This window comes from Ambystoma mexicanum, chromosome 11 (genome assembly GCF_040938575.1).
Source record: "Ambystoma mexicanum isolate Mex_15411 chromosome 11, UKY_AmexF1_1, whole genome shotgun sequence".
Classification (NCBI taxonomy): domain Eukaryota; kingdom Metazoa; phylum Chordata; class Amphibia; order Caudata; family Ambystomatidae; genus Ambystoma; species Ambystoma mexicanum.
Genome location: NC_090934.1, coordinates 1,258,330,518 through 1,258,343,151, shown reverse-complemented (window position 1 = coordinate 1,258,343,151; position 12,634 = coordinate 1,258,330,518). Strand labels below are relative to the sequence as shown.

At 47.9% G+C, this 12,634-nt stretch overlaps 1 protein-coding gene across 1 annotated transcript in view; it reads left to right on the top strand.

Annotated features, from left to right (window-relative positions):
* The window catches only part of LOC138505132 (uncharacterized), a 398,539-nt gene that overhangs the window by 46,791 nt on the left and 339,114 nt on the right, over window positions 1-12,634 (top strand). Inside the window, exon 6 of the mRNA XM_069625423.1 lies at window positions 10,876-10,995. Coding sequence (XP_069481524.1) covers window positions 10,876-10,995 — 120 coding nt within the window. The remainder of the gene's footprint in view (window positions 1-10,875; window positions 10,996-12,634) is intronic.

Sequence of the window (12,634 nt, the reverse complement as noted above, 5' to 3'; positions counted from 1 at the left end):
CTTTTCCCCGGAAATAAACAATTAACACTTCCTTGCAGAAACAATAACAATTAACAACGGACTGCAGAAGTACAACCTGGTTCCTTCTTCGGATTTGCAACAACACCTTTCCCCGCCTATGGTGCAGGGTCCATGATGAAGTCTCTGAACCTCTGGGGAAGTCGTCGTCCGGCCCTGCTCGGGTACCGGGGTGCCCCGTCACTAGGGGCCTCCGATGTCTCGTGATCTGCAGTTGGGGTGGCTTCTTCCACCCTTGTCTCTTCCGCTTGTTCCGGGACTTGTTCTGCTGCTGCCTTGTCACTCGCGGCCTTGATGTGCTTGAAAAATGACACGTTTCTGGTGACGGTTCCTCTGGCATTGGCTGCCTGACCATCGTACCTTTTACATGTGTTACCCCGAGTGGTTGGGTCTCATACGTTGTCGACAGCTTTCCTTCTGCTCTTCTATTTCGTACCAACACGGTATCCCCAACCGCGATCTGTTTTTCTGGCAGTCTCCTCCGCGCTGTTTCATTCTCGTTTCTCCATGACCTTTCTAGTTGTACTTGGTCATTGCCTATCGCTCCTGGTTGTCTCCCCTCTGACTCCGGTATGAGTCCCCTTGGGATCCTCTTGAAAAGTGCCTCAGCAGGGGCTATTCCAGTTGATCGATGCAGTGTTGTGCGATACTCCCGGAGAAAGTCGAACAAATTCCATCGGAGGTCTTCACCACCATTTTCGGATATGCGAAACACCTTGTTTAGTGTCCGCATGAAACGCTCCACTTCTCCATTGGCTCTTGGCCATAGTGGGGTGACCTTTCGGTGTTTTATGCCTCTCTCTTCGCAGTATCGAGCAAATGATTGTCCTTGGAAAGGTGACCCATTGTCGGAACATAACTCGAGGGGAAACCCATGGGTAGCAAATATCTTGTCCAAGGCCAGGGTGGTGTGGTCAGTGGCCTGGGACTCGACCAGTTCCACCTCTGGATATCGGGACCATTGGTCAGTCACTGCTAGGAAGTGTAGTCCTCTTCCGGTCGAGCCAAAATCGGCATGTGCTGTCCCCCAGGGTGAATCGCTCCTTGCCATGGACTGAATCGGGGGTCCCTTCTCCGCCGTGCTCGTTGTTTGGCACGGGATGCAGGCCCTTACATACTCTTCCACTCTCTTTTCCAATTCGGGGAACCACACTTTGAGTCTGAGACGTGCCTTCATTCTGGTCATCCCTTGGTGTCCGTTGTGTGCCAACTGAAGGACCTTCGGCACGAGTGACCTGGGGATCACAATCCGGTGCCCTCTCAGCCGGAGACCATCGGCAGTCACTGACAGTTCCTGTCGTGCACCCCAGAGCAATTGCAAGTCCCTTTGCGTTTCTGCGTTTCTTCGGGCATTATTCAGAAGGAGTTCCCGCCATGCTCCTGTGGCTACCGCACCTTTCACTCTCAGAAACGCCTCATCCGAGTTCGATTCGTTGGCAATTTCCTGTCTTGTCAGGGCAATGGGAAGCGCTGACTCGACAACCATGTGAATGGTGTCCATACAGTTTGCAACCTCCGTAGTGTCTCTGGGTCTTCCTGCGCTGGGGTGGCGAGACAAATAGTCTGCAGGGTTGTGCGTACCTGGGCGATATACCAGCTTCACCCCGTACTCCATGAGGGATAGCATCCACCTCTCTATCCGAAGTGGCGGTTTGGACGAAGCGCCCGCCAGAATGGGCAGTAGGGGCTTGTGGTCCGTCACCACAACAACTGGTTTCCCCAGAATATATAATCTAAAATGTTTACAGCCCCATAGTATTGCGAGGGCTTCGCGTTCAATCTGGGAATATCTTCTCTCTGTGTCTGTAAGAGCCTTGCTGGCGTATGGAACGGGTCGCATGGAACCCTGTTGATCCGCCTGCACGAGAACCGCCCCAAGTCCTACTGGGCTGGCGTCCACTATGATTTCGGACTCCCGGGCTGGGTTGAAATACGCCATGGTGTCTTGGTCAGAGAGGGCATCCTTGATGGCCGTGAATGCTCTCTGTTCCTTGCCAGTCCACGTCCATGCCACTTCGTTCCTCGTGAGTGCTCTCAGGGGTTCAGAGAGAGATGCTAAGTCTCGAATAAACCGCCCACAATAGTTCACCATCCCTAAGAAACTGCGGAATTCTGCCGGGGACGTGAGAGGTGACGCTTCTCGAATGTCTCTCACCTTCTCAGGATCAGGGGATATGCCTCCCGCATGGAAGACAAATCCAAAAAATTCCAGGCTGTCCTTCAGGAATTCGCACTTTTCTTGGTGCAGCGTCAGGCCGAGGTTGTGGAGCCTTTGAAAAGTGTTTTCCAGACGCTTGATGTGCTCTGCTTCAGATTTGGCAAAGACTAGGATATCGTCTGACATGTTTATTACTCCTTTTAGTCCGGACAGAGCCCCCCTGATGGCATTTTGGAAGACTTCTGCCGGCGAGGAAATTCCAAAACTGAGCCTTTTATATTGGTACAGTCCTTCGTGTGTAGTAAAGGTTGTAATATATCTAGACTCTGGGTGGAGCTCCAACTGGTGATAACCCGCTCTCAGGTCTAGTTTCGAAAAGAATTTCTCACCCTGAAGTTCACCAACGATGTCGTCCAGAGTGGGAGTGAGATGACGTTCTCTTTTTATGGCCAGATTAGGAAGTCTCATGTCTACGCAAATGCGTACAGCCCCAGGCTGTTTGGGCTTTGGGGACACTACAATAGGAGAGACCCACGGGGTGGGCCCTTCCACCTTTTCAATGATATCTCGTTCCACTAGGTCTCGCAGCTCCTTTTCCACCTGAGCCCTCAGATGAAACGGTATGCGACGATGTTTCAGCGCCGTTGGTCTGACTGACTCGTCAATGTGGAGCCTTATTGGCTCAGCCTTCAGTTTCCCTATGCCCCTGAAGAGCTTCTCAAAGCGTGTCAGCAGGCTGTCCAGATCTGTGTGATACACAGCAAAAGTGAAATGAACCAGGTCGAGTGCTTCAGATGCTGCGCAGCTTAAAAGAGAGTGCAGACTGACGTTGGTTACAAAAAACCTTGCTTTGATGCTGTTTTGGCCATGGGTCACTGGGGCTACAAATACCCCCTGGATGGGTAGCGGGGTATCTTCACCAAAAGCGTATATCTGGGCTTTGGAGGGCGACAGGGTTGGTGGGCCTGCCAGTGCGTTGTAATGTCTGTCCGCCAGTACACAGACTGAAGCTCCCGTGTCAATGAGGACTGGGGTGGGAATCTCTCCAATGTCCACAGTACATATGGGCCTCCGTCTGGTGCCAGGGCCATTTGCGATGCTGGAAATGAAGAAAACTTCTTCCTCCTCTTCTTCCTCTTCTTCGGCAATGTTTAGGTCGTGCACGTCCTGTTCAAGGGAGGATATGCCCCTTGCCGTGCGAGCGCCACCTCTACCGGCCCTCTCTGGTCCTCTGTTTGCTGCTACGGGCATGGCGGCTCTACACTTCCTTGCGTAATGCCCCGGTATCCCACACCTGCCGCATGTTCGTGATTCGGCTGAGCATTCGCCCCTGTGTGGGAGGTCATATCCACAGTAGGAGCACGACTGAGGGGTACCTGAAGTCGTGGGTCCTTCTTCCTTCTTCGGTGTCCATCTGGCCTTCCCAGGTGTGAACCGTCCGACTGCTAGAGCCTCCTCCTCGTTCCTGGGATGTGTGGCCACGTCCATTTTCGATCCTCTGGCCTCCGCCAGCTCATACGCTCTTCCCATGTCCAGGATTTGCCGGAGGGTCAGCCCTGGTTCCCTCAGGACTTGCCTCCTCAGTTTTCCTGAGCAGCAACCTTGCAGCAGTTGGTTGCGGACCATTTCCTCTTCGTTGACCCACCTGCAGGAGCTCGCTAGGTGTCTCAACCGGGCACAAAACTGGTCCAGTGACTCTTTGCTTCGTTGTTTTTCTGCCCCCATGACAAACCTGTCGAAATCAACATTGGCTAATGGTAGGAAGTGATCCCGAAGTGCTTGCTTGACAGCGTCATACGTTGCCACTGGAATGTCATGGGAGTCATATATTTTCTGGACTTCAGTGCCTGCAGAGTACATCATGATGGCGATCTTTGCCTCGTCTTCAGTCTCCCCCGAGGCTCTGAACATCATTTCCAGTCTTTTGACCCATGTGAGCCATTTTGGGCCAAGTTTTGATGGGGGCCCCGTAGTATCAAATTCGGGCATGGGAGCCAAAGTGGTGCGCACTCTGCGTGGTATTGGGGCAACGGCGCCCTCATCATCTGTTTCTTCACCCATCACGATAGGTACTCACAGTATTGTCTTGGCAGGTTGACGGATGATCCGACTCCCAACTGTGGCAGAGTTTACCTGTTGGCTCTTCTGCCACTTTCTGTGTCACAGCCCTGGTTCAGCTGGGCTGTGAAGTGTCCAAAAATTGCTGCAACTGCTTGCAGCGGGCAGATGGTGCACGAGCACCCGGAACGGGCCACAACCACTACGTGTGTCGTCGTGAGTGAGCACTCAAAATGGCCGCCAGCTGTTAGAGCGGGTCCGCGACTGCGGAGTTGTGCTTCGTTTCGCCGGTGTCGTCGGAAACAGGAAGAACAGCTCCGATCCCGCCTCGTCGCCAATTTTGTATGTGCTGGAGTCGGCCTCCAGTCTTCACACACGCATACAGCCACACGCACCCATGCATGCAAGGACGACACGCCAGAGACGTGTGATGGCTCCGGTCTCCGGCGCGAACTGCCGGGCACCACCTTTATTCAACTAACGCGCATGCGCGAGCTCCGTGGCTGCTCGCGAATGCATACTTCGTGTACGCAGTACACAACAGGCTCCAATGAAAAAGTGGTCCAAATGTCAATTCATTCATTTTGTGAAATACTTATTACTACAAAGGGGAATTTTTTAATAAAATGCGATTCAAATTGTGCATTTTAAATAATTTTTACTCAGTAACACTGATCAAAACTATTAGCCGCATAGTGAAGTAACTAATCAAACTGTCCCACTTTGACCAAAAAAACTGTCCCACACAAGCATTTTGCGTTGTTGTTTCTAGCGTCGCCGCATTGCCATATAGGCCAGTTCGAGCGTGGGTTCTCCAGCCCCCCCACCCCTGAAATGTTCGGGGAAGATATTCAGTTAAAAAAAACTCAACCCTTTTACTTTCTGTCACATAATTTCTGTGTTCTGCCATTGGACCGAAGGTCCTAGCAATACACGTCCTACAATATCTGAGCCATGCAGGAGCTCTTACTAGTGCATGCTGTGAAACCTGCCAATAAATCCAATACAAAAAACAGAGTCCGTTTTTATATCTGTACCGCGGTAGAGAAGCAGACAGGTTAGATGGAAGAGAGCACTCGTCCCAAGAAAATAGCCCCTGAGCACAGAATTCCAAGGGTTTAACAGACTTTTTACACAATGAGAATTGTACATAAAATAGTAAGATACATTGAGCCAGTTACATTAAAACAATACTCTTCGGAACATCGTTCGATCTTGAGAGACATGGCTTAAGAACACCACGTTATGCCTGTACAATACCATCAACCCACCCTTGTGACACAGTCTCTGTCGATGGTGGATCACGCCATGATATGTAACGAGCCAGGGTCTGTTTAATAGCACCACCGATACCCCTTTACCGATTCTCAGAAAAGGATGTCTCACCTTTATGTGAACCCTGGGATCTCCGAAATACCTAATATGTCCTGCGGAATAAGCAACCTGCCACCCATGTACCCCCATAGCCTGCCTAATGCCTCTTGTAGGTCTAGAGGACACGGCAGAAGTAGGACTTCCCCCATTCTATGAAGGAGGGCTGTGACCCTTTTGGTCAGGCAGAATAGAACATTGGCAGGGGTTGTATTTCTGTCTTTCATTGAACGGTCCGACAAGCAGGTGTTCTGCCTGCAGAGCTATATCATGAAGTCCCTCTGGGGCCTCATCTGGGCAGAAAAATCAGTATTTGGCTTTCAGAGATTTTAAGAACTTGCTTTGTAATTCCCTCGGATATGCCAAAGTTAGGGAAGGACAAGCTCTTTGTTTATTCTGCACATAAGTAACTTTAAGGGAGCATTGCTGCCCTGAGGAGTAGTATGTATGTATGTAATCTTATATAGCGCCGGCAGCCCGCAGGCATCAGGGCGCTTGACATAAAACAATACAGACTATAACTAGTGAGGGCACATCAAGTATCTATACCCGGTTTTCGAGGTACAGGAACTTTAGTGAAAAATAATTAAAAGACATGTTTGAAGGATCTGGAGGACCACTAGGATGAGGTTGGGTATCACCAAACCTAGGCCCGAAGTTATCTTACTGACCCTGGACTGGTTGGCTTAATTTGAGGAAGGGACTCTCAGCTTAGAGTTTTTCTGATTGACATCCGTCTCCTTCTAGTAACTACTCCCATTGTAGCTCTGCCACACTCTTTAGGACCACTCCTCTATTTCGGTCTCTCCTCTAATATAGCATCACTCCCAATATTTAACTCCTGCCTCCTCTTTGTCGCCTCATCACATACTCCTATCGTCAACACTGGTTCATATATACTCGACCTGAGTTACCTTCTTCTGCTGACTCAGCCTATCTGACTTCTCTTCCTTCTCCTCTCTCCTTTATCAACTGAACCGCCACCTGATCTGTCAGTTCTTCATCTGGCTGAGGATTCTTCATTCTCTTCTCACTCCTTTTTTCCATATCCTCTTTTGGGTACCCCACCAACTCCTCTTGTTCTTTTACCACCTCCAGATTTTCTTCACAACCTTCTCTATCTATCTATCTATCTATCTATCTATCTATCTATCTATCTATCTATCTATCCTGACTTTGTAGCCACTGCCTCCTTATCAAGTTGTTTCACAACGCCTCCTCCATCTTCCCTCCAAGTCACCTTTCTTGGTCTACTTCAAGTTCCCTCAACTCATCAAGCCATCCCAAGCCAACCCTCTTTTCAACCATATTCTCACCTCCAGCGCTCTTCTATCCACCTCTGCTTTCTCCAAACTCCCACACTTGTCTGCCGACTCCCTCCATCTTTATAGGGACGTGGCCCTTCCTCCCTGGCCCACCCCACCTTCATACCCTTGAGGTATGGAGATAATTTGTTAAGGGGTGCAATTGCAAATGCACTGTTCTCGTTTGCGGGTGGTGTTCCATGGGCATTGTGAGTTTCTCCCCCCTTGTGTACCTCCACAGTCTGAGTGGATATACGGGGCCGGCACCATGTTTGAGCTGGGCATCTGAATTCCTGTACATGCACACTGTAGGTCCCCTGGAGTGGAAAGATATGCTTTGCAGGGGTCGGGCGTTCATGAGCTCCAGCTCCGACAGGATTTTCCTGTGTGTGTGTGTGTGGCTTGCAAACATCATTCAGATAAGATGTTGTGTATCCTCCCATGTGGGGTATGTTGTTCTGTGGAAGCTCTGCATTGATTTCCATGCTGCTTCAGGCATATACCACATGTTCTAGTGTCTCTTTAAGGGGAATTGCACATTGTTATGGCCCTCTGGAAATGCTCATAGGGTAAGGGGGTCTACCCATGGGAGCCTCCCCACACTGTCCCTGGTTCCGGCATCCGTTAGTTGGTGGTGGTACCCAGCCTCCTTGTCCACACCACCTTCTACTCTAATATCATGGCATGGCACGTGTTCCAACCATGTATGTATAGCAACACATGCACCACACAGAAGGTCTTACCAGTGAATCATCTGCAGCACATGCTTCAGGTAGAAGATATTACTCATGCATCTACTGTACTACATGCTCAGTGCAGATGGTCTTGCCAGGGACTTTCCTGCATGATGTGCTCCATCTAGGAGGTATATATTACAAATAATTCTATTCCAACACATATTCTATGCATAAAGTCTTATCAATGCTTCTCCTATGACATTTTCCATGTGAGAGGTCTTGCAAATACATCTCCTGTAATACGTGCACCATGCAGGACGTCTTACCAATACGTAAACTATAATATGTGCTCCATGCAGTAGGCCTTACCACTGCATCTCCTACAAGACAGTGACCATGCAAGAGACCCAGCCAATGTATCCCCTGCAATGCAAGCACCATGCGTGAGGTTTTACCAATTCCTTTCCTGCAGTGCATAGTATATGCAAAACGTCTTACAATGCATCTCCTGTAACACAAGCTCCACTCTGTGGCTTGTTCCAGTGTATCTTCTGTGATATGTTCCACGCAGGAGTTTTTTCTCAAAAATGATCCATGCAGGAGGTATTACCTGTGCATCTCTTGTGAGGCATACTCCAGGTAGGAGATCATACTCTGCGGAGGAGTTCTTCCATGTGCCTCTGTTGCAACACATGCTCCATCTTGCAGAAGATCTGCTTCAGACACGGACTGTGAAATGTTCATGCAGAAGATTTTCCTTGTTCATCTTCACAAAGCATGCTTTATGCAGAAGACATCCATCTTGCATCTCCCATGGTACATGCTTCATAGAGGAGATCTTCCCCATGTACCTCCAGTAGCTTGTGATCCACACACAAGATATGTTTCTTTCCTCTCTCTACTGATGCTCTGCCCACACAAATCCCTTGAAACACAAGTTACTTATATTTTCACCTCTCACATCTGCAGACCTACATTCAATCTGGCGATCTGCCTCCCATTTCTGCCTCCCACACATAGATTGCTTGCAAAGGAATTATGACATGACCCGCTAGAAGTCATAGAAGCATACAACATGTGACAGTTTAGGGAGAGGTCTATAAGTGGTGTTTAGGTGCTCCTTGTGTTAGGTAATAATTGGTGCAGTCACACTGTGTGAGACTACACAATACTTATATGCTTGGTATTAGGTAACCTACCTTTTTGATATAGGTCTGTACTTACACAAGTTGGTAGTGTGACTGAGCAGCCAGGCCTATCTCAAGAGTGGCAAATGTGAGCTGTAGAGCTGTACAAATCAAATCCGTAAATACAAGTAGCCAGGTAACACTTACACTCAAGGTTTCAGTTATAAATAGTTATTTATTTAATAGCATCAATTTTTAAATAAGCGTCCTTTAAAAAGGTAATTAGTGTAACAATGTATATCTACTTTAAAATCACTTTTCAGAATTAGAAAAAGTTAGTGGATAATCTTTGAATATGCTCCTAACACAATTCCTACACCCTGAGGTGACTTCAATCACAAGGACAATAATGGCATTTATATATCACACTAGTACACTTTGCAGATTCTGAGGTTGCAGAAAGGAAAGGTTAGGGAAGGAAAAAGGTTAGACAGTTTCTAAATATATGTGAGGACAACTACATCTTCCAATGAAATCTTGATAAACCTTTCCTAGCAGTAACAGTATAGAAGCAGCTACCACCTATGAGGGACAAACAGTATCAAAATCAATGTACTACAAGAGTCTTCAGGTAACCAGGACTGCCAAAGTCATTTGGGACACAGTCTATGGATCTGATGCACATCTTAGATCAAAGTCTTGCACAAAGTTAGAGAGTTTGTTAGAAAGATCACCTGTAGGGTCACAAGCTGTTAAGCCTGTAAAAAAGAGAGTTGGAATCACCTGCAATTCCCAACTGAGATTTCTCAGTGGCACTGCACTGAAGGTGCTCTAAGGCACTATACAAAAATCAGATGCCTATGGAGTTTGTCAGACTCCAAAAACAGTGAAAGCACCAACATCCAAATCCGGTATAAACACATGGGAGAGTGAGAAAAAGGTCTCATTCACCCCAGGGTTAAAATTAAAAAGTCCTTAGTCCAGCAAAAGAGCTGTGGGTCTCTAAGGGTGAAGGGAATTAGAACAGAAATTAGAATTCTCCCTAACACCTTGGATAGAGACATATGGTGCATAGTAGACAAAGTGCTTCTGAATCTACTGTCTGACTTTCCTGTCTCACTGAAAGAGGTGGTGACTTGAGTCTTTTTTCTCCATCGGAAGGAATGATTTTGCTTGACAACACAGTCTTTTGGACAATTATTGGTACAGGATGAGTAACATTTGCAAGCCTTAGTGGAAAGGAGCGCCAATACCCAAAGCTCTAAATGGGAAGGGGAACCATTAATTGAAAAGTAGAACATGTGCCCATCTGCTGCACCTGCTTGAGAAGGCTCTTATCAAAGGGAGGTAGCACCACACACATCCACAGCCAACAGTAAGTGGTTGCCTTGTATAATAGAAAGGACATAACCCTTGATAGAAATGGACTGCTCCAGAGCTTACTAACAAGTTGGGACAACTATGGCTGTTATAAAGAATGGGACAACTTGTATAAAAGAAGGCCCCACATGCAGGTCTTCTCATTAAGGGGACACCTTTTATAAGGGACACCTGCTAGACTTCTCCGCCATGAGGGGGCACCATGCTCTAGAATACAGGAGACACCTACTACAGTCCTCGCCTATTGTTAAATGGAGGTGACTCTCGCTACAACCTTTGCCAGTTAAGGAATATCATCTTAAAAAGGAGACATCCACTACAGCCGTAGCTAGCAAAACCTTCATTCTATACTAGACTTCTATAGTAGACCTCTATTACTTTCTTTAGCAGTATGGTTAACCTTCACTAGCAGATGTGACAATACAGCCCTCATTTGTATGGTTACACCTCGCCTAATAAAAAGACGCATATTGGAGCCTTGAATGGTAAAGGGACAGCTTGGGAGGGAAGAAGATAATCTTAGATTTTCTTAGGTTATATGCATTCCAAACCAAAAGGCTTTAACATAAACCTCTTTGTTTTTGAACCCATCTAGCCAGTCTCCTTCCAAATATTGAAAACAATCTTACATTGTTTTCAGTCCACTGATACGTTTGCTTCTTTTTGCATGAGGCCGTACATGCTGGCCAGCGGTAGATGGATGTTAATGACTATTCATTTAGCTGCGCTTTGTGACTTGCATTGACAAACTGACACACTTCTGCCCTCTGTGTGTCTTTCAGGAAAGGCGTGGACTGCTGCAGCAGATCAATCAGGCTGCAAAGGACCAGGCAATCTCTGAGAGAAAGGCAGCCTTCGCTCTGAAGGAATTACAGAGACTCAACAGCGAGCACCGACAAACGGTATACCTCGGTCACTAAGTGGTGGGTTACAATCGGACAGATATTTGATGATTTTACTGATTTATATGTGTTCATCTCAAAATCATGTAAGGGCTGTTACTACATTCATGAACCAGGTAAGTGAGCAAAAACGGTCAGTGTAGGAGGACACACAGCGGCTGATGAATTAACCAATAGGTCAAGCTACGTCCACTACCATTATAAAACTTGGGGATGCTGATAAAAGTAGATGGTGCTCAGATCCTCTGAAAAAGTGCAGGAGAGAGGGAACTTCCTGGATAGCCACAAAAACAGTGATTTACTAATTGGTACCTGTACTCGTACAAGTTCATCTAAATCACAGGACACCTCACGCTTCACATCAGGTTTTTACTAGACCTGTGAATTGAGACCTACCTCTGTGTTTCCATTATCACTAGTGCCTTTGTTGCCAAACCATCCATGAAGCATCGTTGGGGTAGATCCTCTAGTTCTGCACCTTTGATGAATGGCCTGGCAAAGAGTGGGAGTTGCAGGGATTTCCTTACTTAGGCCAGCAGACCTTGCACTTGGAGCACCCCAGTTGCAGACCTCATCGGGCAGACAGATGCACCAGAGGGACGTGGTGTGATAATGTCAATGAGTATGCAGAAGGTCCCATTCAAGGAAGCCTGCATATCCAACATATCCTCTTCCCAGGTGGCCCAGTAAAGGACGTCGCTATCAGATCCTGACCCTAGGGGTGGATATGCGAGGGAGGATCACCTGGATGGAGGAGAATTGGGGAGTAGGGATGAGGCACCCGTGGGTGAGAAATGATATCCACCATTTCCCTTTTCTAATGAGTAATGTCCCCAGGCCTTTGTAGGGTATTACCAGTCCCTTGCCTACCTTTTACATAAATGATCTCCCCGTAAACCCCAGTCAGGTACTGGGACAAGAAAAAGACACACCAGAGCCATACATCATCTTTTTATTAATTCTTACACACATGAAAACCACTTTGGCACTAGGACGTGAAAGATGCAACAAAGACTGACGACAGACTGCGCAACTAACCATGCACTGTCTAGTTGCCAAGTACCTAATCAAGCTGGCAGGATATTTAAAGGCCAGTACTGGAAGAAGTAGAGGGACGGGAACGAGAGAGCAGCCGTGTGGAAGCAAAACCCTGAGAAGTCCAGAGAAACCGGAGAGTGATGCCGAGCAAGCACAGCAGGAAGCAAGATGGAAAGCAGGCTAGTGCGTGGGAGAAAGCTCTGCAGAGGAAAGCTGGTGCTTCCCTCTGAACCAGAGAGGCATCTGGAGAGGCTGGGTGAGAACTGAAGGAGCACAGCCGAACAAAAACGCAGCAGAGAAGGGGCCGGCTGAGTCACTAGGCAGTGGGGTGCATCAGATATACCGGTGGGTGAGAGAGAAGCTGTCCACCAAGCCACGGGAGGGCTGGCAGGACAGGGGACTCTTCCCGGAGACACGGCCAGTGCTGCAGCCCCACACTATACATCGTACACGCCAAGCGATACCGGTGAGTCTGCCTAGGAGCGATGGTTAGCTCGGGGCGTACCGACACAGGTTTCAGTGGGAAATTCACCATATATGACACGCTGATAAAAGAGACTATATTTATGTGAAAGCCCTTAAGTCACTTTGGGGAAAATTC